This window comes from Penicillium alfredii (genome assembly GCF_028826965.1).
Source record: "Penicillium alfredii strain IBT 34128 chromosome Unknown utg000007l_segment0_segment0, whole genome shotgun sequence".
Classification (NCBI taxonomy): Eukaryota; Fungi; Ascomycota; class Eurotiomycetes; order Eurotiales; family Aspergillaceae; genus Penicillium; species Penicillium alfredii.
Window position 1 is genome coordinate 963862 of NW_026622704.1, and position 24455 is coordinate 988316.

General features: G+C 51.4%; 8 protein-coding genes across 8 annotated transcripts; 5 read left to right on the forward strand and 3 right to left on the reverse strand.

Moving 5' to 3' along the window:
• Positions 1–1411: 1411 nt before the first annotated feature.
• NUU61_005042 (ENTH domain-containing protein) lies at positions 1412–3342 on the reverse strand (the record flags this gene model as incomplete). The annotated part of the gene is made up of 5 exons (XM_056655624.1): positions 1412–2728; positions 2799–2880; positions 2941–3020; positions 3127–3158; positions 3261–3342. The coding sequence occupies 5 exons, from the start codon at positions 3340–3342 to the stop codon at positions 1412–1414; spliced, it is 1593 nt and encodes a 530-aa protein (XP_056511237.1).
• A 3600-nt stretch (positions 3343–6942) lies between these two features.
• On the reverse strand, positions 6943–12609 carry NUU61_005043 (putative Ras GTPase activating protein; the record flags this gene model as incomplete). The annotated part of the gene is made up of 4 exons (XM_056655625.1): positions 6943–7832; positions 7888–8166; positions 8235–12248; positions 12435–12609. 4 exons carry the CDS (start codon positions 12607–12609, stop codon positions 6943–6945), a joined length of 5358 nt encoding a protein of 1785 aa, XP_056511238.1.
• A 764-nt stretch (positions 12610–13373) lies between these two features.
• NUU61_005044 (DUF952 domain-containing protein) lies at positions 13374–13849 on the forward strand (the record flags this gene model as incomplete). Its single annotated transcript, XM_056655626.1, has 2 exons — positions 13374–13664; positions 13733–13849. 2 exons carry the CDS (start codon positions 13374–13376, stop codon positions 13847–13849), a joined length of 408 nt encoding a protein of 135 aa, XP_056511239.1.
• Positions 13850–13938: 89 nt separating this feature from the next.
• On the reverse strand, positions 13939–15205 carry NUU61_005045 (oxidoreductase, short-chain dehydrogenase/reductase family; the record flags this gene model as incomplete). Its single annotated transcript, XM_056655627.1, has 7 exons — positions 13939–13976; positions 14047–14201; positions 14268–14411; positions 14470–14634; positions 14694–14894; positions 14944–15063; positions 15135–15205. The coding sequence occupies 7 exons, from the start codon at positions 15203–15205 to the stop codon at positions 13939–13941; spliced, it is 894 nt and encodes a 297-aa protein (XP_056511240.1).
• Positions 15206–16016: 811 nt separating this feature from the next.
• On the forward strand, positions 16017–17938 carry NUU61_005046 (putative IMP dehydrogenase; the record flags this gene model as incomplete). Its single annotated transcript, XM_056655628.1, has 3 exons — positions 16017–16206; positions 16261–16569; positions 16797–17938. The coding sequence occupies 3 exons, from the start codon at positions 16017–16019 to the stop codon at positions 17936–17938; spliced, it is 1641 nt and encodes a 546-aa protein (XP_056511241.1).
• A 544-nt stretch (positions 17939–18482) lies between these two features.
• On the forward strand, positions 18483–19683 carry NUU61_005047 (uncharacterized protein; the record flags this gene model as incomplete). The annotated part of the gene is made up of 3 exons (XM_056655629.1): positions 18483–18547; positions 18664–19016; positions 19076–19683. The coding sequence occupies 3 exons, from the start codon at positions 18483–18485 to the stop codon at positions 19681–19683; spliced, it is 1026 nt and encodes a 341-aa protein (XP_056511242.1).
• Positions 19684–19842: 159 nt separating this feature from the next.
• rps21 (40S ribosomal eS21 domain-containing protein) lies at positions 19843–20528 on the forward strand (the record flags this gene model as incomplete). The annotated part of the gene is made up of 2 exons (XM_056655630.1): positions 19843–19988; positions 20300–20528. The coding sequence occupies 2 exons, from the start codon at positions 19843–19845 to the stop codon at positions 20526–20528; spliced, it is 375 nt and encodes a 124-aa protein (XP_056511243.1).
• Positions 20529–22394: 1866 nt separating this feature from the next.
• NUU61_005049 (uncharacterized protein) lies at positions 22395–24363 on the forward strand (the record flags this gene model as incomplete). The annotated part of the gene is made up of 3 exons (XM_056655631.1): positions 22395–22487; positions 22558–22722; positions 22801–24363. 3 exons carry the CDS (start codon positions 22395–22397, stop codon positions 24361–24363), a joined length of 1821 nt encoding a protein of 606 aa, XP_056511244.1.
• Positions 24364–24455: the final 92 nt, after the last annotated feature.

Below are 24455 nucleotides of genomic sequence, written 5' to 3' on the forward strand. Positions count from 1 at the left end.
CTTGCGTGCGGCTCATTCGTTCCACCCATGCCATCTTGGAGCCAGTCATCCAAGCCTGCGGCCTTTGTCTCTTCTCTCTATAGCGTGGGGCCAGGAGGCTCTCAAAGGCGAAGCACACCCGCAATGTCTTGCCACCTGTGCTGTGCCTTGTCCAAAAGAGACCGTAGGAGGCATTTGCCTTCTTGACTGGCCGATGCCATTCGCTTGACCTATCAACTACGACAGAAGATCCAACCCCTCGACCCCTCAAGCCCTCCAAGTCTCCCACTCGCTTTAAAACGCAAACCACCCCCGTCGTCTCGAGCAGAGAGGAACGCGACGTTCTTCCAAAACTAGTGACTTTGAACTAGTCTCCATGGTTGACTTCTTTCTCTATTGCTTCCTCCCATGCCATTGACCGAACCTAACACCCTCCCCTCTTCCTCCTTAAAAGCTCTGTGATGAAACGATACAGATACCCCTTTCAACCATTCTTCTTTGATCTAACTTCTGTGACTTACATTCAATCCCCACATCTCGTTATGAATGCGAAATCCATGTCTCTTCCTCCCTGACTTTGGCAGAGTTTTATTCCCAAGGAACGAAGTTGAAGCATCAATCTCTTCCTCTTTGGAGCCCACATATCTCTCCTCCCCATCATCTTGCCTACCCCCCAACTCAAGAGTTTTATTATCTTATCTTTTTTTTCCTTCTCTCCTCTTCTCTACTTTTTTTTCTCTCTTAGTTTTCTTTCTATATTTCTTCTGATGTCCATTTCCACAACGCCCATGCACGTATTTGTCTTCCCCTCCCCGTCCTCACATGTATCTAGCTTCCTTCAGCGCGGAGGCGTTCTTCTAGCATTCAATTAGCATCAGCATAATGCCTACTAAGAGACATTCAGACTCATGTCCATATGTATCATTAAATAAATAGTTGAGGTAGAGAAAGGTGTCTTGAGCGGTTATGCTAAACAAGTATCGTTTTAAGGCATTCTCACTCCACCTAGACAAGGGATATATGATATATAATGTAGAGCAAGGTCCCAAAGAGAAAGAAGAAAGAAACAAGGAAATTTTGTTTCCAAATTGCTCTGCTAAACCAGCACAGCCATTCCTAGACAGAAAGAAAAAGATGAGAGGAGGGGATCAAACAAGATTGGGCGAGTAGAATAGAAAGACAAAAAAAGAGAAAAGAGAAGAACTTGAAAGAAAGGTAGACAAGTCTGAATCCATGGAAATGCGAGGCATCGCCCCAGAATAAACGCGCACAATACATGGAAGAGGAGATGTCTGTCCTCGGGAGGAATACATCCAACAAAATGCTCAGTCAAGCCAACAGCTTTGACGGGAATACCTCGAAAATGGAGACCGAGGAAGAGAGAGACAGAGGGGGGGGGGAGAAAGAGGCAGAGTGAAGGAGGAAGGAGAGCTTAGCCGAGCAAGTCATCAAGACCCGAGCTGCCGGTCTGCCCGCCCTGCTTCTGCTGGGGCTGAACCTGAGACGGGGCCGGGGAGACGCCGCTGGAGGGAGCAGGGGCACCCCAGATACCCGCGCTGGCCTTTTCCTTGGCCATGCTGGCAAGGTTGGGTCCCTTGTTTGATTGGGAGTTCGACTTCTGAATACCGGCGCTGGCACTAGCGGTGGACCAGAGCGAGCCGAAAGCGTCCCCGGAAGCCTTGGTCGGCGCAGCAGCGGGCTTGCTGGCAGCGGGGGCCGCGGGAGCAGCCGTGGAAGAGATGGAAGAAGTGGCACCGTGCGATGACACCGGCTGGGTGTTGGAGACGGAGGTGAAGTAGTTGGGCGTGGCCGCCGAGAAGCCTGAGGGCTTCGGGACCATAGGATTTTGCTGCGCGGGAGCGGTCTGCGACACGGGCGAAGCAATCGAGCTGGATGTCGGGGTCGGGGTCATCGATGTGAAACCAACCAAACCATTGATGTTGGCTCCCTGCGAAGCCGAAACAGGTTGCGGCGCAACGAACTGCGTGCTAGCAGTCGTGCTAGCGGTAGATGCTGGCGGCGCAATCGAGAATTGGTTCGACGATGCTGCTTGTGTGGGTGGTTGTGTAGCCGGGGTTGCAGATTGGAAGTCATCAAAGTCATCATCGTCGGCCGGTGTGGGGTCCAGCATATTGAGGGCACTACCCGCGGGCTGCTTGCCGGCGGCAGTGGAGGAAGGCGCCGTGGTAGCGGCAGGTTCATCGTCCCCAAAGTCAAAGAGATCCGCGACAGGCTCTGGCTTCGGCTGGGGCTTCGGCTCCCGGTTCAAGCGGGCTGCGGGTTCGCGCGAGCGCGGGGGGCTGGCATCTCCTTCATCGTACTCGTCATACTCGTCGAACCGGTTGGGCCGTCGTCCGGTGTCCTGGAATTCGGAGGACGCGCCGCCGAACCCTCCGCCGTCACCAAAGACACCGCCACTGTATCCGCCATATCCCATGCTATCACTGCCAAAGCCTCCATAACGGCTGGAGCTGGACATTCCGCTTCCGACGTTGATGCCACCTTCGAAGCCGCCGAACTTGTTGCGGTTGGCCCGGGCCTTTTTCCTCTCCGCGCGAATTGTGTCCACATCGCCCAACAGCTTCACCAACTCCGACGACCGGTTGCGCACATTAATACCCTGGTCTTTCCCATTCATGTCGATGTAGTGGAATTGTCGGAGCATTCGCATCAGCGACATGTGCGATCTTGCGTCGTCGACAACCCGTTCTGATCCGTTCTTGACAAGGAATTCGAGAAGCTGAAGACTCTGTAGATCCAGAATAAAGACAAAATTAGCCCCCGGAAAAGATTTGCGCGTAACTCGCATGCGGTTGTACCTTGTAGATCTGTCGCCACTCCTCCGCGCTCTTGTCGGTGAACCGCTTGTAAATCATGGGCATGATCTCATTGAGCAGTTGGCTGCAGCGATGGTTAGTACACGGAGTATGTCAGAAGGACAAGAGTCAAGCCTCGACTGACTAGCTATGCGTTCCGTTGGCAATCTCCTGCATCAACGTCGTCGACGCACCCCAAGGATCGTTGTTTGTGGCTTCCCGAACCTACTCATCATCAGCCGAGCTGCCGTGTAATGATTTCAAAGCCACGCGGGCCGAGAATTTCGTGTGTTGTTTCCGTCGTTGGTGCGACGGTGGTATGGGAACGGACCTTGGATTCCATCTCGGTATAATTCATCACAGCTAGAAGGAAGCGGTCGGGTTAACTTCGAGGAATATTGCGACAACGACAAGATATGTGGCTTTCAATTGGAATACGATGGAGGCATAGCAGGTCTCACGCACCATTCTGCACTTTGCGGACACCCGCCTTGAGATCGTATAGAGTCAGGTTGCTGACCTGATCCCTGAGGTTGTTGAAGTCCATGGAGAGGGGCTTGTCAATCGGAAGCAGGCAGGAGGTTTGGCAGAAAGCGTGCTAAAATGGGACACCTAGCAAGGAGACAGGTGATTGGGTTTTCAACGGAGAAAAAACAATGGAAGATCACCGGGGGCCAGGGATCAACTCAATGGAGGGGACGATGAATTCCAGCTGGCGCTGGCTTCCGAGAGTCACGTGGCTGCCCCTGACCGGGCAGCACACCGCAGTCCCGAGACTTCAGCAATCAATTGCTAAGTGTATGGGGTAGATGCTCCAGCAATACGCTGATTATTTACGAAAAAAAAATCCATCGGGAAAAGAGTGTCTCAACTTTTTGTTGGCTTTATTTTGATATTTTATGGAATATCATGCTAATAGTATACAGAGAAGTCCCCCAAAGGAAGGGAAGTAGATGAAGTCCACGGGTGTCCACAGGTGTAAGTTGGACCTGAAAGAAATGATATCTGGCCTTACAGCGAGTAGAATTCAAAGCCCGAGAGTCTACTAGAGTCCAAAAACGGCTCTATACCAGGAAAATATGACGATTTGTTCACCAATAATTCAGTGGCGCAGGCCTCAGATCATGGCTGGTAAGCTTGATGCTGGCCAGAGTGAACCTAAGCTACCTCATTGATGGCAGCAGCTGGAATACCATGGCCCCAAAGCCAAACGCGAGGCCTGGCCGACCAATTCCAGCGAAACGAATCGGGAGTGCTTCTCCTTTGTTGGTGCTCTCGTTTTCTCTCCCAGGGACCATGCTTGAAGGGAACTGATAGGTTGAAGCACTCTCCGGGGTTCAGTGCTCCAGAATGTCAGCATTGATGACCGCTACTACTGCCCACGAGGCTGAGCTTGGACTTGTGGCTGATGTATCGACCGAATGCACGAAGAAGGCGTGAGAGGAAGACGAAGAGGTGTGGGTTGTTGGCAATGATCTTCTTGCGTGGTGAAAATTGGGAAGAACAGAAGAGCGTTTGACCGAGACTACCAATAATGTCAGTCAGAGGACATGTAACTTGGATGAAACTGACCGCTGCCCCAAGCTTTATGATTGACTGGGGCGTGTGAAGGACTGGCGTAGAATGAGCAAAATACAGAATTTATCTAGGAATGCCCCCGGTTGTCCACACGCCCAGGTAGAATAACCTAGACGCAGCAGGTTCACGGGGCCCTTCTGAATCAACGGTCCCTAAGTAGACTTATGGACCCGAAGGCCCGCTACCGTCTCCAGAAGACTCCAGGGTTGTGGGTATTCTCCTTTCCTGCTTAGAACCGGCACAGCGAGAACACTCCGAATAGCCTCGAGAGACGTCTCCAGAGTGGTCAGGCCTTCTCCCATAGACTCCTATCTCCTTTGGAGACGGAAGAGAGTCCAGTTGCCAAATCAGGATTATTCAGTGAATTGCGCGATTGTTCGATCCAAAAACTTTGAGATAAACCAACGACTTCACCACCAATTGGCCCGAGGGCTGTCATGATGGTGCGTGGTGGTGACCTTCACTTGGCTTGAATCAGAAATTCTGGCGTCCGGCACTGCTGGAGCTCAAGCGTCTTGGAGGACGCAGACAGAACAGCAACAGTGGGGGGCGCGAAGGATGAAGGAAGAAGAAGAGAAGAGAAGGAAGAGAAGAGAGAGAGAGGAGGAATAAGGGGCTGGGGGTGAGGCAGCAAGGCAACCCAAAAGAGTATTGTATATTTTAGAATATAAGAATAGGTGACGGCCACCTGATAGCTCAAGGCACAGAGGCAAACATTCTAGTGAAGAAAGAGAAGAAAAAGAAACCGAATAAAAGGATTATTCCAAAGGTCGGTAAAAAAGGTATGTAACAGGGTATCAAATAGAGTAGGATCACGGCGATCTATCCGAATGCATTAACTAGACAACATCGCCTTTTAAACATAATAAAAGTGAGGCGCGAGGGTTAACGGCTTATTCAATCTCAGTCTATTTCTGGCTAGATGACAGTACAAAAGGAATGCTTGACCTCGTCTTCTGTCCCTCGAAGATACCACCAACCATTCCATTTGGGTCATGACAGTTCGATATCGCTGTCCTCGCAAGAGACACGTTCCGGAGAAACATATTCTCTTCCGACAACGCTTGGGAAGACGCAGACCCGGACTCATTCGAGATCATCTCGAATCGCCTGCGCGGATCATCCACCATCTCCCTGGATTTCAATGTCCTCTCACGGGCCCAGTCTTATTGCGTTCCCCACCGGTTATCTTCCGGGTCCAAGCCTGGCCCTAAATCCCTCCACTGTGTCAGAAACAAGCAGATATCCTCTTGGTCGACTTCGCGTAGTTCCAGCTTCCAGGATGTGTTGCAGCGGTCACATCTTCCTTGACGCAAAATCTTGCCAATGCCTTCTTGCTCATGTTGGCAATATGCTTTAATAAGCGACCTTATGATGTTGGAGAAGGTGCTCGCGTGAGATCCGATGTGCCCGCAGAGTCCAAGGGCATCCTTTTCCTGGTAAATCTGCCGCACGCTTTGCCGCTTTGCTACCGCGAGAATTTGCATGCGCAGGCACAGACCCGGGCTTCAATGGACATCAGGCCCATCCGATGAGAGGCCCAGAACTCTTTTTTAGACATTCTTTCACTGGAGCGCCTTCGGTATACAGTAGCGACTCTGCAGAAATACCTAAGGACGGGCCGAAGTAGAATCTCCTCATGGCAAGATGGAGATGGACAAAATGGAACTGGTGAAGCGAGTTAGTGGAAGACGGGCACATATGAGCTCCCATAATTAGAGTAGAGCCATGAGTACTTGATAGATTTGAAACTGCCCCGGAGCTTGAAGTTTGGTGATGGCAAGTCGACATGTCGCCAAAGGTGAAGTCGCAAGCAGGCGTAGTAGAGGTAATCCTGTGATAGATGACGAGCAAGCCTGGTCAAGAGATCGATGCGTAGTTTCTTTTTCGCTTGGTCGTCTTGTACGGACGCCAGAAAAGGTTTTTCTGAGAACTTCGTTGAAACCAGAGGAGCCATGAGATGGTGGCTGCATAAAGCCAGGCAAGAAGCATCAACGGGCGATAGATAGCTGAATATCAGGAACACAAGCTCCGGTGACAGAGTATCCAGTGTTCTTCGCGGCATATTTGATTCATTGGACAACCAGTGTGCTTGCACTGGATAGGTTGTCTCGATTTTCAAGAATTTCCTGGTTGCTTCAAGAGTTCAGCCCTGCATAGTTGACTGATCCTCGGATTCCGTCACGATTCATCATAGGCGAGATGTTGAAAACAAGCCCCGGATCCTCTAGCTTGGTGGAGAATTTGGAGAAGCCTACATGTGGTACTTCCAGTATGGATGGAGACACTACTTTTCTATTGAAGCTGCTACTCTTTTGAGGGTGCCAGGTACAGATAGGAATTCCACTTATAGATCCCTCAAGGGGACAAGTCAATGATCATATTGTGTACATACATTCGGATGCCCGTGTAAAACCAAGGCGCAATCGCTGTCAAACTCGAAGATAAAAAAGGAATAAGAAAAGTACCTAGGTATCAAAGACAAAACACAGGAAAAAGAAAAGTAACAATGTCCATGAACATGCAAACCCGGTTCATCCCTCATCAAGTCCATAAGTATGAGAAGAGCTCATTCATTATAGAACTTCTTCATGATCAAATGCAAGAAGAGGTTGACATTGACCCGCATATGTCCGTCGAAAAAGTCCATGAATTGCAGGTTGTTGAATTGAGCCTGCAACAAATCGTCCAGCGGCACTTGCGCGTTGGCGCCGGGAATCATCATGTTGCCGCTGCTGCCGTCGATGGTGAACACCCCGACTTCGTTGCTGGAAATGGTCAAGTCAACCCGTTCCCATTGTCGTTCTGTGTAGCCCTTCCAAGACACCAGGACTCCGCGGTCGGCCAGGGTGCGAGCGGAGTACTTGTAGGACCCAAACTTGAATACCTTGCCTGACTTTTGGAGTTCTCGCTGGTGATCCCACTGCTTAGTGAATGGCATCAAGAAACGTTTCTTTCCTTTCTTGTTCTGCAGAGTGATCATGGCCTGCTCGATGTAGTCGTTGTAAGTCTTGAGCTGTTGGTCGAGGTAGATGGCTTGGTCGCTCAATCGACCGGAAGTCAGTCGGGAGCCCTCCAGTTCTCGTTCGCGCTGGATTCTGCGTCGATGTTTGGTGCGAATATCGATGGCAATGGCGTTCAAGAGATCTTGGTAGTGGTTGTGGCGAGTGATTTTGCCTGTTTGCTCAAGGCGAACAATGTTTTCGAGGGCAGTGTGTTTGAGCTCGGCATAGTCCATCGATCCGATATCGATCAGGGTGCTGGCCTCAGAGTAGGCACCTCGACGAGCGTTGTTAGTGGTAAGCTCCTTGGTAACCAGTGTTTGCCACCGTTCTTCATCCTCCTCGGTTGGTGGTTTGACCATAATGTCCATTAGGTTGGCACCGCTCTGAACTCGGATGATGTAAAGGATACATCGCTTCGTTTCCATAAACAACGCCTTGACATCTGCTTCCGGATCTGTTTTTCTTATTAGCCTTTGTTAGGTTCAAGGTAGTCTGTTAGGATCTCTTACCCTCGACTTGAGCCAGCTTCGGGTTTAATGTGAGGTTGACTTCGGCGGAGTTGACACTCATCAATTCGTTTTCGTTGCTCTTGACGTTGCCCAGTTCACGCACAAGCTCCTTGAGGAAGTCGTCTGGATGTGGACACATGTAACTGATTTCCGAGGCCACGAGTTGGTGGATTGAGAAGATGTCGGACATTTTGATATACAGAGTGGGTTTGGCCTTGGCGTAAAGATCGTTAAACTCGTCGATGTCGAAATAGGACTCCGCGTCTTGGATCGAGATCACTGGGAAAGAATTAGCTGTGCTGATCACGACTCATTCAAGACGAAAACAAACAGCAAAAGTAACTTACTCTGACCCCAAATACGCCCTAAGCGTTGGATCGACTCCCCGATGTAGCTATTCAGAGGTTGCAAGTAGACGTTCTCGGTTCCAAAGAGCCTTCCAGAAGCGACTTGCGCAACGACTTTGGATATCTCCCCGAGGTTCCGCTTCTGTTCTTGGGTCAGACCCCGATCGACCACTCCATATTTCTCCGGTTCCAACACGGCAGGCTGGAAATAGTTCTTCCACACCCAGTGGCCAACTGTCTGAAGAATATAACCGGGGTCCTCGCTCGAAAACTGCTCCAGAAGATATTGATACATCTGCTGGGCGAGGTATCTGATCCCAAAAGGCATACGGTACAAGAAATTCTCAAAGCCCAAGAAGAATTGATCAGCGATGTCGCGAAGATCTTGCAAGTGCTGGATGAAGGTTTCCCTCGTTTCGGGATCTCTGATTGCTTCTTCTCTAGGGAGATCGGGTTGACGGCGGCTTCGCTGACCGGTGCGAAGCTCCTCGTTGTTGATGGCGGAGCGGTAGATTTGAATCGGGTCGCTTTCCAGATCAAGCTCGGGGTTGTCAATGATGGACTCGCGAACCACGGTTCCCAAGACATCACGCAAGAATTTGCGATCCCGCGGTGATTTCGCATATGAACCAAAGAGTTTGTTCCAGAAAGAGGTACAGCGCAGGTATTCAGGAAGCGATGCGAAGCTATCGATGTCTTCCTTTGCCGAGCGTGCTAGAAGTTTGATGAGGTAGTACTCTTCACGTCTCTTCTGCGAGTATCCGAACAGCCCCATCATCAGGTGCCTGATCCTCTCGTATTCCTTGTCTGAGGTGTTGAGTTCGCGTAACCGCCGGAAGAGCCGAGCCAGGTACTGTGATTGAGTCTGAAGGAGGAAGAAAAACACCTGATACTGGTCCAACTTCTTCCTTGAGGTTTTGTTCAGAGCCTTGAGATCATATGGGTCCTTGGAAGAAATCTCAGTGTTGGACAGCAGGTTGCCAATGTGGCCTCCAAAGTGCTTTTGGTGCTTGACAACTTCATCGAGAGTGATCTTGTTCTTGACCAGAAGGGCGATCTTGATGTCCAGCTGGCTGATGTACTGCTCAGCGAGCTCATTTTGTCGTACTTGCTGAACAACAACCTTCCTCAGTCGCTCAAATTCGATTTCCTCGTCAAAGTCAAAGTCGCTGTCGTTGAGGAGGTGCACAAAGCCCTTGACAGTTCCGACAGGCGGGTTCTTCCCGCTTGTCAAGCTCTTGTAAGCCTGGCCCTGGATCCGGCCTCGTATAACACTCTGGGCTTTGATGACCTTCTCCATGTTCTCGTTGTAGTGGCGGCGCCGTTCCTCAAAGCGGTTGCGGATGATTTGTCCTCGGATGCGTGATTGAAGGTCGGTGACAATATCTTCTTCCGCTTCGAGATCAGACAGCATCTGGCCAACTTCGACCCGTGCGATCATGGCCCTGGCCAGAGCTTGGAGTTGAGCAATTTCCTCCTCATTGTCTTCCAGATCAGTGAGAATACCGCCCACTTGAATTCGCGAAACCGCGGCGCGAGCCAGCGCCTGGAGCTCGATGATGGCAGGCTCTTCCTTCTCCAGGGATTTTCGCTCAGCAGCCCGCTGGTTTCGCTGGATGACAGCCCTTGCTCTGGATTGCAATTCCAAAATGCTAGCTTCTTCCTTGGCCAGCGAGCGCCGCTGTGAATCCAGGAATTGCCTTTGAGCTTGTCCCCTGAGGATGCCCTGTAAGTCGATCACCGATGTTTGGTGCTGTGCCAGCTCGGTGCGGAGAGCAGTGTTGTCTTTTCTGATTGTAGCGCCCCGAACTATAGCTTGCAATGCAGTGCATTCGCTCTGGGTTTCTGCAAGGGCGGCAAGGAACTGCGAATGGCGCTTCCGTGCTACCAGTGCCCTGGCGTTTGATTGAATGGAGGTGATCTTGGTGGCTTCACTGTGAAGGGAGGCCTTCATTTGAGCCAACTGCTGGCGGCGAAGTGTCCCTCGGATCACTGCCTGCAGTGACTTGACGGGGGCACTGGATTGCTCCACTTCAAGGGACTGCGCACTCATTTGCTTCCTTTGCAAGGCACCACGGAGGACGGCTTGCAGCGCTGCGATATCCTGTTCGGCACATCGAGTCTCCTCGTGTTGGTCGGAAATGTTCTTTCGCTGCAACGCACCCCTGATGGCAGCTTGGAACTGCTTGATGCCAGATTCTTCACACCGCACGCGGGTTTGCAGTCTGCTTCCTTGTGCACGGGCTCGGGAACCACGGATTAGGCTTTGCAATTTGAGAATGTCATACTCTTGAGCTTTGCGTGATTGCTTCTCTCCCTGCTGGCGATGACGGACAATAAATCCCCGACTGATCGCCTGCAAGTTGACCGCGAACTGACGCATGCTGAGTCGGTACTGGCTAATCTGTCGGGCCCAATCCCCACGCAGCCGCGCCTGCAAATCAATCAAGAAAGGCTCAAAGTCCCAAAGATCATTCATCGTAGAGCCGAGCTTCAGGCGCAGCATCGCTCCTCGAATTTGAGCCTGGAAGTCACTGATGGAAGCTTCGTGTTCGTGCAACTCGCGGTCGATTCGTTCCTCTTCGGTTTCAACTGGCTCCGGCTCCGGCTCCGGTTCTGCACCAAAGTTCGCAGCCATCCCTGCAAAACTAGGCATGCTAACCCCCGATTTATCCAGTCCTTTCTGGGTTTTCTCGAGCTCATGGTGCTCGAATTCGAGCTGGCCAACCAAGTTGCCCATGCGGAAGTCCAAGAGACCATTCTTGAAAAGCAACCAGGATAGTGCGTGGATGCAGTGGATGACCTTGGGAAGATTCTTCTTCTCATACAAATCAATGAGTTCGAATCGGAACAGTTCCGGCAGCTCGATTTCGTCTAGAAAACGGAAGAACACAGCGATATTGTCTGAATGGCGGTACTGAAGCTTGGGGTTGCGGAAAATGCGAAGTGTACGGTCCGGATACATGGCTTGCACGACCTCAGCAAGCGTAACACCATCTCGGAGAGCTTCCTCCAGCTGAACGATCGGCGGGATTTGTGTCTGGATCACCTCCTCAATCCACTCTTTGGCTTCTCCAATGTGACACAGGTACTCGTACGCTTGCAGGAACTGGCGTTGTTGGTCCATCCAGTTTCCTGCGGCCCATGAGGATGTACTCGGCTTTTGAGGGGACACTGCACCATTTCTTCCAGCCACTGAATCGGCACGCTTCAGACGTCGGCGCCCTTGCAAGCCTACCACAGTAGGCGTGGTCGTTCCAAACTGAAACTCCTCGTTTTCCCCAGACTGCGCGATCTTGGAGAGGGTCCTCAGGTGACGCGTGGATGATTTCTGGAAGGTTTCGAGTTCCGGCGCAGATAGCGCGGTAGTGAGTTGTGGAGGGTGAGGACTGTTGGAGAGCGTCTTTTGGGGTGAAGAAGGACGAGAGGATGCCGGGTTGGGGGACCAGTGGTGAGGCGAAGCGGGAGGAGGGGTCTGAGGCTCGAAGCCAACTGCTTTGTGACGAGGAGATTCATTTTCTTGGAAGTGAGCATGGCGCGACTCCGGGGTGCTTGGACGGTAGTCCTTCCGGTTCTGCGATTCATCAATCGTCTGACTCCGCGAGTGCCGAAACGCGCTGGGCTTCGCGGAAGGAGGGATATTGGGCGCTTGTTGCAGTGGCCGCAGAGACCGACGAATGTTGTTATATGCGGTGCCGGCGTTTGTCCAACTTTCGCGTTCAGTTTTTTTCACAGCGGCGGTCATTGAGCCCACCATGGTACTTGCTTCGCTTTTCCCTCGGTGGTGGCCCAAGTTACACGGTATCGATGAATTCGAGGAGACTGTACTCGTTCGACTCGGTACAAACGAGCTGGACGCAGAGTAAATGGACGAGTTGGTAGATGCCGTTGACCCTTGTCGCATCGGGCTCACTGACTGCTCTGGGAGATCCGTCTGAGCCCGCTTGAGCGACGAGAATTGGGTTGACATCACTATTAGCGTCGCGACACGAATGCGAAAATCGATGAAAGACACTCATGCGCGATGGACCGCATCCCTGCTTCAATAGCAGAAGTGGGGTGTTCGGGTTGAGCCTGTAGCGCGAAGACCTTTTTTTTCTTCGAACGTGCCCAGGCGGTGTTGTCGACGGAATGCGTAATCAAGGGAGAGCTCGCATTGCTCTCAAAACGTGACGGGGTTAAGAGACTGGATCTAGACACATAAAAAGGCTGGGCCGACAGACGCGCAGGGGAGGGAGAATGTGAGTCGCACGGCTCGGACGGAATTCTTGTTGACGGTGGGGGGAAGGTGCGACCGGGATTCCCCAACCCAAACTGGGACAGGGCCAAAACAAATCTCCCGATCAGGGATAGCGCCATCAGGTGACCCCCACATCGTTCGATCCCGGTCACGTGACGTTTGTCGCCCTTTAGATCAAGATGTAAGCTACTGCTGTATACATTCATTGATCCTGGCAAAGCTACTTGCTCAAAATAAATTCATCTGGATACCTGCGTAGATAAGCCGAACAAGTGTTGGCATTCTTCTGCCCTGACAAAATCTGATGTATCAGAGCAAGTTGCCATGGGTGTATGCAGTCTTGGCATGGGTGGGCATCGATTTGGCAGGTTTGAGTGTTTGTCTCGTAGTCCTGAGCGACGATCCGATTGCCATCTATTTGACTAAAAATTAAGGTTGAGTGTGATCAATCTACGTGGCGAGGATGATCTCTATGGTGTACAGGTCAGGTGAGAAAGAAGAGTTCAACGTTTGGGTCAAAGAGCTTGGCTTCTGCAGGCGTCTCAATAGGGTTTTCTTGTGATTACCTTTTTAACTACTTGTCAGTCAATATATACAGTCTCTGAATTCTATTTTTATAAAATTCCACATTTTATTCAAAATGCAATTTACATCGTATCTCACAAAAATATGATTCAAAAGAAATACAATTATCAACCCGCACAATATATATATCCTCCAAGCCTAGAGGCCCCGTGATGTGCGATGACAAGTTGCCGAACCCCGCCATTTACAACAATCAATTATGACATCCGTCGCTATTTTTCCTCGACCCTGCTGACATCTTGACCCACTCGGTCTCTTCCTTCGATTCTTCCACGGTTGTTCCTTTCTTTTTCTTTTTCTTCTGCACACCCATCATGAACCCACTTAGCTCCCAGCCCCGCTACATCTACAAGATCATCCCCTCCACCGCGCCGGTCCGCGAACCACTCCCGGAGCGACTCCCAGTCAGCGACCTGGACCAGAGTTCGGGATTCATCCACCTTTCCACAGCTCATCAAGTCCCAAACACAATAAAAGCCTTTTTTGCTGGGGAACCGATTGTGTATGTGTTGCGCATCGAGTATGCCCGCGTGATTCCTGATATCCGTTGGGAGTCTCCCGATGGCAAAGTCTGCGGTCCGCGGCCTGGAGAGGGACTATTCCCGGTGAGTGGGGGTATTGTTCTACCGTTTCTAGTAGAGAGTCTTCGGCTAATCAAAAAAAAAAAATCAAGCATCTTTACAACGGACTTAAGCTAGGCATTGACGAGGTCGAAAGCATTGCGATCTGGCAGAATGAAGATGGATGGGATAAAGCTCTGTATGGGGCAAAGCCATGGCTCTTGTACTAATTGTCTATTACTACCCAGTTGCATTCCAATCTAGCAATGTCAGCTTCTCTTCCCTTTTCCTTTCTTTTTCCTTTCTTCCTCTTGGGTTGTTAGTCGCCTAGTGGATAACAATGCATAACCTGCCCGTCTATCAAGAAGAATAGTCAGAGATAGTCAGAGAAAAACTTATCGATCTCATACTTGGGTGATCCACTTACAGTACAGAGCTGCGTCCGGGCTCGCCAAGAACACGAAGCTTGTTGCAACCTCGCTCGGTTCGCCTGGTCGGCCAAGGCCTGCCTTTTGTCCCCACCCTTCCATTTGCTTGGCTTCTCGAGTGTCGGCTTGAATCGGCGTATAGATGGCGCCAGGGCTGTGACGCAGCACGGTGGTCATTCGTCAGTTTATACGAGATATGCACATCAGGAATAGAACTCACGCCACCGCATTGACCCGAATGCCTTTGGGGATCAATTGTGCTGCCAGGGACCGGGTGAAGCTGACAATAGCACCCTTGGTCGCGGCATAATCAACCATGGTGGCTGAGCCACGCAAGGCCACGACGGAAGAGGTGTTAATGATACTGCAGCCGGATCATCAGTGCATGTTGACCTGCAAAATTCGGGGACTATACAACAAACCAGTCTCCCCGAGACATGTGTGCAAGAGCAAATTTCGTGACTGCTATCATCTGGATGATATTGGCCTTGAAAATGTCCTCGGTTTTGTCCAGGTCGGTGTCCACAAACTCCTTATACATGTACTGTTTTGATGCATTGTTGACAAGCACGTTGATTTTGCCAAACCTGGGATGAATGTCAATGCCTTCATTTGTCGGTACTCGGAACAGCCTCTGGAAACTGACTTCTTTACATGTTCCTCCACTGTACAACGGCACGCATTGCGATCCCTCAAATCTCCTGGTATGAGAAGACAAGATCTGCCTTCCTTTTCGACCATTGTCTTGACACATTCTGCATCCTCTGTCTCCCCGGGAAGAAAGGCAATACTGATATCAGCCCCTTCTCTTGCCATCAGAACGGCCACGGATCGTCCAATCCCAGAGCTGGGTCACGGTTAATCAATGCATACTTGGTTTGATTTTGAACACGCACTCTCCACCTGTGACGAGGACCTTTTTATCCTTGAGCTTGCCTGAGCCGACATATTCGACAAATTGGCCTTCTGCTTCCAGTTTGGTCGACTCGCTCGCTGGTGCCATCTTGCTTTCTAGGCTGCAGGAAACTTGATTAGCTATTTGGAATTAATAGATGAGATGGAGACAGAAAGAGAGCCATGTTCTCACCCTGGCTTTTGTTGACTTTGTGCCCCCGGCGGGGCCTTGAAGGTACCGTGCTCCCCCATAGGAGATGCCATGTTGCAAGGTCAAGGAAACTAAAATAAGAAGCAAGAACTTAGATTTGTTCTAGTCAAGATACTTATGATCCCCGCTTCGAGAAATATGTGGCCGTGTATAGGCTTTATTTGGGTGGTTGCTTTTGACCATCATCCTGTCGTCATGGCTAGCGGGACTTTATGCCGGCAGCTGGGCTGAAGGAGTTGCACTGCTAACCGCCAGCGTGAACAACAAACACAATTCCTGGATTGGTACCAAGTTGATGACTGATTTGTTTGGGTTAAAAATGGATGGTTGGTATTGATAGGAGGTAATGGTGTCCAGATAACATTCCCAAGAAAGACCATACACGTAGAGAAACTGCTAACCTCGCTGCCAAGCTCACTTAAAATATTTACACAAATAGGAAAGCTAAGATTTCAAAGCTTTCCAGGACTATATTTGTAAAAACAGTAACCCATCCCACCCAGCTGGGCATAGATGTATGGATCTTTTTTCCAAGGTTATCGCCCCGCATTACCTAATAAGTCGAAGATCATCTTAGATAAGCAGGATTATCTCACCGCCCGCAGGAATCTCGTTTATCAGCCAATCACCGGACAGCTCTATGCAACGACTGGTACACTAAGCCACATTGGGCCAAGGGCAGCCCGTGCACGCAGAAAAAAAAGGAAGCAATTTTTCGCTCAAACTTTTTTCTTTTCTTTCTCTTCCTTGGGAAAGCACGTCTTTCTCCATCAGCAGATTGTTTCCCTTCTGTTGATTATTTTTTTTCTCTTTACGTGCTCTGTTTCCTCTCTGTCCTCAGGGATCCTTTCCTTCAAAAATACCATGCCTATTTCCAACGGTGACGCCGCACTTGGCTCCGCCATGAAGGCTGAAATCCAGGACTACACCAAGGCCTTGGAGGTCTTGGAGACCTACACCACCCGTGATGGTCTGGATGTGGATACTCTGCTGGACTCGGACAAGCACGGTGCATTGACCTACAATGACTTCCTGGTCCTGCCCGGCTACATCGGTAAGCCGAATTTCGCTTGATCACCAGGCATCTTAGCTAACCTTGAGAGCATAGGCTTCCCTGCTTCCGATGTTTCTCTGGACACCCCGGTGACGAAGCGCATCACTCTGAGGGCGCCCCTTCTGTCGTCGCCTATGGACACCGTCACCGAGCACAACATGGCTATCCACATGGCCCTGCTCGGTGGACTTGGTGTTATCCACCACAACTGCTCCGCCGAGGACCAGGCGGAGATGGTCCGCAAGGTGAAGCGCTATGAGAATGGCTTCATCTTGGATCCCGTTGTTCTCTCTCCCCAGGCCACCGTCGGCGAGGCCAAGGAGTTGAAGGCCAAGTGGGGCTTCGGTGGTTTCCCTGTCACTGGTAAGTCGAATGCTTCTACTTTACTTAACACCACCCACTCCTTGCATGATGATTTCCTTCTTTCTTTATATAACTTTCGTTCCACTGGAGCAACGAGAGTTGCGCTGTAGAGAAACAGATTTTATCTGAGCACTCTGGGTTTTAAACTCTTATCTTCATACCATACCCCTCTTGGACACTCAGTCATCGCTGCAGTCAGAATGCTAATTTCGAGTCATTCATGACAGAAAACGGCACTCTTCGCTCCAAACTTATTGGCATGGTCACTTCTCGTGACATCCAATTCCACCACCAGCTTAACGACCCTGTGACTGCCATCATGGCCACAGACCTTGTCACAGCCCCCGCTGGCACTACTTTGGCAGAAGCTAATGACGTCCTTCGCCAATCGAAGAAGGGCAAGCTGCCTATCGTTGACCAGAACGGAAACATTGTCTCCCTCCTTTCTCGCTCCGACTTGATGAAGAACCTCCACTACCCTCTGGCCTCCAAGCTCCCCGACTCCAAGCAATTGATTTGCTCGGCTGCCATTGGCACCCGTGAAGAGGACAAGACTCGCCTCAAACTTCTTGTGGAGGCTGGCTTGGATATTGTCATCCTGGACAGCAGCCAGGGTAACAGCATGTACCAGATCGAGATGATCAAGTATATCAAGAAGACCTTCCCCGAGATTGACGTGATCGCTGGTAATGTCGTCACTCGGGAACAGGCGGCTTCTTTGATTGCTGCCGGTGCCGATGGCCTGAGAATTGGCATGGGCAGCGGCAGTGCTTGTATCACCCAGGAGGTCATGGCTGTCGGCCGTCCCCAGGCTGCCGCCGTCCGCAGCGTTTCTTCTTTCGCTGCCCGCTTCGGTGTTCCGTGCGTCGCTGACGGTGGTGTCCAGAACGTTGGTCATATCGTTAAGGGCCTTGCTATGGGTGCTAGCACCGTCATGATGGGAGGTCTTCTGGCCGGTACCACTGAGTCGCCTGGTGAATACTTTGTCAGCAACGAGGGTCAGCTCGTCAAGGCGTACCGTGGCATGGGCAGTATCGCAGCCATGGAGGACAAGAAGGCCGGCGGCGATGGCAAGGACAGCAAGGCCAGCAACGCCGGTACTGCTCGCTACTTCTCCGAGAAGGACCGCGTCCTGGTCGCCCAGGGTGTCGCCGGCTCCGTCCTCGACCGCGGCTCCGTCACCAAGTTCATCCCCTACCTCGTTGCCGGTGTCCAGCACTCGCTGCAGGACATTGGTGTCAAGAGCCTCGAGCTGCTGCACGACGGCGTCAACAAGGGCACTGTGCGCTTTGAAATGAGAAGCGCCAGCGCCCAGACTGAAGGCAACGTCCACGGTCTGCACAGCTACGACAAGAAGCTTTACTCGTAAGATCCAAGCCTCTTGAAACGCTGGGCTTCCCGCTGTGAATATGTCTGGGAGGTCCACACGATGATACGTGGCCTTGAAAATAAAAAATGGGGTATATGATAGGGTAGGAGTTTACGATTCAAGGAGTTAACGCCGTTTCGACTTAATGAGCATATCTTTTCTCAGCACTTAGAGCAGAAAGTATTGAGTAATGTAGGGCTTGCGTCAAGTATCTTGTATGTCAGTATGTCAGTAAGAATATGAGGTGAAGAGAAGCTTGAAAAAAAGCACATGTTCGGCTTACCCCAATCAGGCTAAGCCCGTCGCGGGGTACAGGGAGATAACCTAGGCTCCTCGGGTCTTTGATTCGACATAGATTCACTCTTTTGACATGTCCGCCATCGTCTCTGACACGCTCTGCGGATTGACACGCGTGTTGGATCTACGACATTCAGCTCTGGCACGAGCCCATTGTTTGTCTTTTCGGAATTGCCGGCCTTGGTCTTTCAACTGCCACCGAACCCCAATTAGATATTACTCAGCTGCATCAAATCCCACTCACAAGATGCCTGGCACAAAAGGGAGCGATGCTCAAAAGAAGCAGCCCGCTGTGCCCCGGCCCAGTTCGAGGTGAGCTACGTGCCCTGCGACAGACCAGATGTAACATCATCCCAGACGCATGGTCATCGCGAATGCACCGAATGCAAACAATATACAAATGAGCATCACTGATTCAATGCCTTTAGTGTAATCCTCGTCTCTCCACAAAACGAGATCCTTCTACTCCATCGCGTGCAGACCTCCAGCTCTTTCGCATCGGCCCATGTTTTCCCGGGCGGCAATCTCTCGAGTCAGGATGGCTCGTGCCCTCCACCCGAAGATCAAACGCGCCACGACGATGCTTTCTGCTATCGTCATGCTGCCATCCGAGAGCTTTTCGAGGAGAGCGGCATTCTGCTAGCCAAAGATGGAAGTTCCGGGAAAACGCTCCCTGTCGATGAAGAAACCAGGGAACAGGGCCGACGGCTCATTCATCAGAATCAGATTACGTTTGCTGAGTGGCTGAAGCAGCAGCATGCAGCCGCTGAGCCAGATATAGGTATGGTTATTCTTCTATTTCTCCGACATTATGCACAGACTGGCTAATACTCGAACAAGATCAATTGATTCCGTTTACTCGTTGGGTAACCCCGACCAACGTCCCCAAGCGGTATACCACCCAGATGTATATCTATTTCATGCCTTTGCCCCTCCACGTGGATAAAAAGCTCTTGGACGAGCTGCCTACACAAGGCGAACGCGAACACCTGCAAATCCCCACCAGTGACGGCGGTATCGAGGTCACGGAGGCTCGATTTCTTTCTGCCTCGGAGTGGCTGCGCCGCGCCCAAAGCGGGGAGATCATTCTTTTCCCGCCGCAGTTCCTTCTTTTACATCTTGTGTCGGGATTTCTCGACCAAGAGCCTCACTTGGATGCATCTGTGGAAGAAATACAGAAACGGCGTGCAGCACTTGTCGAGTTTATACATTCGGGATCTCCACCTTGGACGCATAAATGTATTTCACCAAAAATGCTTCAAATGACGGAGGATGGACGGACTGTCTTGGCTTTGGACGATGCCGGGCCTGAGCTGAAGGGGTCAGATCGCCGGGGTGAGTCGGAGAGAGTGGTTCTGGTACGGTTTAGAAAGGGGAGTGCGAGGGAGGTCGCGGTGGGGTGGAAGAAGGATGTGATGGAGGAAGAACGAGCTCGGAGTAATCTATAGGGTGTATATTTTATATATAACCATTGCGAATGAAAGCAAGCGCCCATGTACATACGAGGTGACCTTGATTTCTGTTGTATCTTAATGCCACGGCAAAATAGAGGAAAAGTGTTAACGCCACGCCCCACTCTCTCGGCCACGGCCTGAGCCCTCGACAAAATGTCACATGACCCACACAAACCATTTGAGCCCGCGGATTTTATGAACAGGAAAACCCTCCACCTCCAAACCTCACCGTCGCCCGTCGAAACCCTCTACACCACACCCGCCAAAATGGAGAACGAAAAGGGAGAGATCGTCGATCTGTACGTGCTTTGCTCCTTACTATTCCGCTCCCACGCCCAAGTACCCTGTGCCCTGTGTCCCTTTGGTTGCCCGCACAACCCGCGATCTCGCTTCGGCTTCCGCAGCGTGACCCGAAATGGAATGCCTGGAGCGGGAAAATGAAAGCGACGATATTAGAAGGGGAAAAAAAATCAATGCAGTTTAATGCATATGGTCACGAAGCAACCGGTCGGGATTCCAGGGCATGAGGGGAGAAGAGGGGAAGGGAAAAGGAAAAATGATGATACCAATATCTGGGAACTCAACTAACATGGTCTACCTCCTCGTACAGCTACGTGCCCCGCAAGTGCAGCGCCACCAACCGCATCATCAAGGCCAACGACCACGCCTCGGTGCAGCTCTCCATCGGCAAGGTCGATGAGAACGGCCGCTACACCGGCGAGAACCAGACCTACGCCCTGTGCGGTTTCATCCGTGCCCGCGGCGAGGGCGATGACTCGCTCAACCGTCTGACTCAGCGCGACGGCTACCTCAAGAACGTGTGGAGCGCCAGCCGCTAAGCGGTAAATCGTTGGCATGGGGTTTCACGCGGTGTTGACGGGTTGATTTGATGGTAAGTCGGTGTCATTTTCTGGGTCGTCCTCAACCCGCATAATGTATAGTCAATTAACCATGCTTTGTTTTTTTTTTTTTTTTTGCAGATAGACGAACTGTGGCTCGATGGTCCACGTTCGGGGAGTTGGTTTGGGAAAAAAAAAAAAAAGGCGAAGGGATAGTCATGTTCCTTGTGACCTTTTTTTTGCTTCTCCTTTGAGAGAAACACTGTTTTTCCTACTGTCCTATCTATCGAAATGAATGGAATCGACGACTTAATGGTCCGGTCTTCTCGACGAATACCGCCTGCTCAATATTCTTGCTCCCTGGAAAGCTCATTCGGGGTCTACCTTTTTTCTGCGATAGAGAACAACTGTTTGGGCTCGAGAGGGCAGGCAACATCGTGGCTGTTGAACAGCAACCTGCCAGCGACAAACCCAAGGAAAAAAAATGGAATGCCGAAAATCCACAACTGCCCCCCGGCTGCTTTGATACATGTTACGTTTCTGCTCTTCTGCTTTTTGCTTTTCTGTTCTTGTTCCATTTCTCTGCATGATCGGCACATTAAGGCCTCCTCACCCTTGTAGACTCGAGAACCCCACCGAACTCCGGTCTGGGTCTCTGATGTCTACATCCCCATGAGCGAAGAGGTAGACAAGCATATCCATCCGCCGAAGATTATGTCTTTCCAAACCCCGCCTTCTGAAGAGCCACTGCTGCAGAGATCCATGCGCTGGGGCACAGATACGGGTGGGACATGACTGTAGACAGCCAGAGACAAAAAGAGAAACATGTCACCGTGATCTCTTTTTGGACACGCTAACTGTAGAATGACTCGACAACGTAAAACCAAGCCGAGAGATTCTTGGTGTTTTGAACTTGGCCCCCATATTGTGTAGTACACGTAAGGATACAGACTATCTACTCCAACAGTTTTTTTCCTGTCAGCCCTGCAGCAAATGAACGCATGAAGATCACAGTCTTATTTCAGCTGTCGGATGTTGTTTCGGGGCCATTTCCCAACGAATCAATCAGGCATATGGATCACTCTTGCCCTGGTGTTTATGAAGGACGTGCGTATAGTCTCACTATTTTAAACACTCCAAGAAAAAACCAAATCCTTCTGGATAATTTTGCTGGTCCAAGCGCCGGCAGTCTACTCGTGCTAGCCCGAGAACTAACCACATAGGGCGACTCTTGGGGCCACGCGTGTATATGTCTACGCATGCCGAATCCCGGCAATGCGCGTAGCATGACTAAGGTCATCTTCCTGCTCGGATATGAATGCATGGATATGAAGCCTTTCGATTATCTCAAAATAAGCCATGGAATAGCGAGTACACATATAATATATACTCATCAATACCACGTCTGTTTCAGACAGATCCATCTGCAGAGTAAATTTCTGTAGCCCTAGCAGCGGGGCGGATGGGAAATGGCTCCTGAATTATTAGGGCCTTGGCACCCCCCGAAGATGATGAACTCGCCCCAACCCAGTGGACAGCGTCAGGGGCGACAAAAGGGCTAACAGCCGATGATCCCGCGCTCACGGGTCATTGAAAAGAATTCTCTCTCCGTGGGGGAACTGCAGTTCCGATTACCCAGGCAATTGTCCACGTTGGAGAGGGGAGAAGGTAGACGTTAAAGGGGCAAGTCAAAAATTATAGAGACGAAGTCCTGCAGGAACAGCCGGATATTATCTGCGCCGCAGTTGGCTCTCATCCATCTCACCTTGGATGGATGCCTCTCTCTCTCTCTCTCTCTTTCTTTCTCTCTCTTCTCCTTTGACTTTTCCTCTTCGCGGTTGACCTTCGTCGCTTCGCCTCGACAAGATGATTGCCTGGGCATTCTTGGCTTTATTGTTCCTGTCTAGCGCAACGGCGCTTGAGCCGTTTCGAGATGACGATCTCATCGAATATGTCACCGTGGGTGCTTCTGACGTGATTGCTTTATTTTCTGCAGCCCACGCACTAACGCGGCCTTGTCTCCCTCTAGCTCCCTGGGCATCGGGCACTAAAGTGGAACGTCGACTATTACAATCGATCTGCCGTGGCCCCGGGGTATTGGTTTGTGGCACCGTACTGGAACTTTCACGGCGAGAAGGGCACGAACCAGTGGATGCCATATCAGATCGGGCCGTACATATACGACCAGGATGGGGTATGACCTGACCCCCCTCGCCACGTATTGATGCCAAGAAAGAAATGAAAATGAATTCCTTCTAACGGCGATGCACAGGAACTGGTGTGGAGTGGCGCTGCCCTCTGGGGCAACCGGAACGCAATGGACTTCAAGGTCTTCACCAATCTAGGCAATAAACCCCTGCTAGCATGGCAAATCCCCCGCGCCGAGGGAGATAGCGATACCGCTCCGGGGTATATACTCACGTACGACGAGCAATATCAAAAGGTGCACCAGCTCGATCGACCAGCCCCAGGACTCGACACGCATGAGTTCAAAGTGAAAGAAAATCCATGGGCTCTGATCACGCAATATCGAACACAGTCGACCAATCTAAAGGATTTCGGCGGGCCTGACAAGACGATGGATATAGACTTCAGCGGCTTCGTCGAAATCGACATGAATACCGGAGAACAAATGATGGATTGGTACTCGTACGACATCTCGATCGAGGAATCATATACGACGGATATGAATGAGGAAAATCCCTCGAGCGACTACCTCCACATGAACTCGATAGACCGCAACAGCAACGGCGACTTCCTGATCTCCGGCCGGCACACCGACGCGGTTTATTTGATCTCGCACGAGGACGGCAGGATCCTCTGGCGGCTCGGCGGCAAGAAGAGTGACTTCCATCAGGACTTCCATTTCTCGCGCCAGCACGATGCGCAGTTCATGTCGACCAGCGACTCGGAGATGATCCTGTCGGTGATGAACAACGGCGCCGACACCTTCTCCACCGAGAAGCCCACGTCGACCGGCATGTACATTAAGCTGGATCTCACAACCATGAACGCCACGCTCCTCGCCGAGTACCCGCGCCCGGACGGCGGATGCACCGACTACCGCGGGAACATGCAGACCCTGCCCAACAGCAACATCTTCATGGGCTGGAGCTGGGCCGGCATGATCAGCGAGCACACGCCCGGCGGTACGCTGCTCATGAACGCCAGCTTCGCCTCTGACCGCTACGGCACATACCGCTCCTTCAAGCTCCCCTGGACCGGCCGCCCGCTCGACCCGCCGACGCTGGTATCCTCGTGTCACGGCGTCAACGGGTCCAAGCTCTCGACCGTCTTCCACGTCAGCTGGAACGGCGCCACGGACGTCGCGCACTGGCGCTTCTACGCGCGCGCCACCGCCCAGGCATGGAAGAGGGAGATCGGCACTGTCCCCAAACACGGCTTCGAGACCTCGTTCACGGCCCCGGGATACATGGACTGGGTGTCGGTCGAGGCACTTGACGCCAACCAGAATGTGCTGGGCTCGAGTCTCGACGTGCGTACCTCGCCGCCGGAGTATTGGCCGGCCAATGCTACGGCCCCGCAGCCCGATAACCCCGAAGCCCTTTCCCGGCCCCCGTCTGCTAGCAGCCTGCGGCAGAAGATCACGCAGTCTTTGAACTGGATGGTCGTGTTCTTCGCCGCTGGGTTCTTGACTAACTCCGTTGTCTCGGCGCTGGTTGTCTATCGTCGCAATATCCGGTCCTGTTTCTGGCGGATGGGTCACAAGGCACAGAAATTTGCTTATAGAGAACTGGATCATTACGAGAACTGGGATGACTCTGGATCTCTGAATGAGGAGGAGCTGGGGCTTTTGAAAGATGGGACACATTAGACGGCTGCCCGTTGGTATAAGCCCGTCTATCTATCATTTCTCTGATTTTTTTTTTTTTGGTCTTCTTATTCCCTGTTCTATTGCGTTGCATT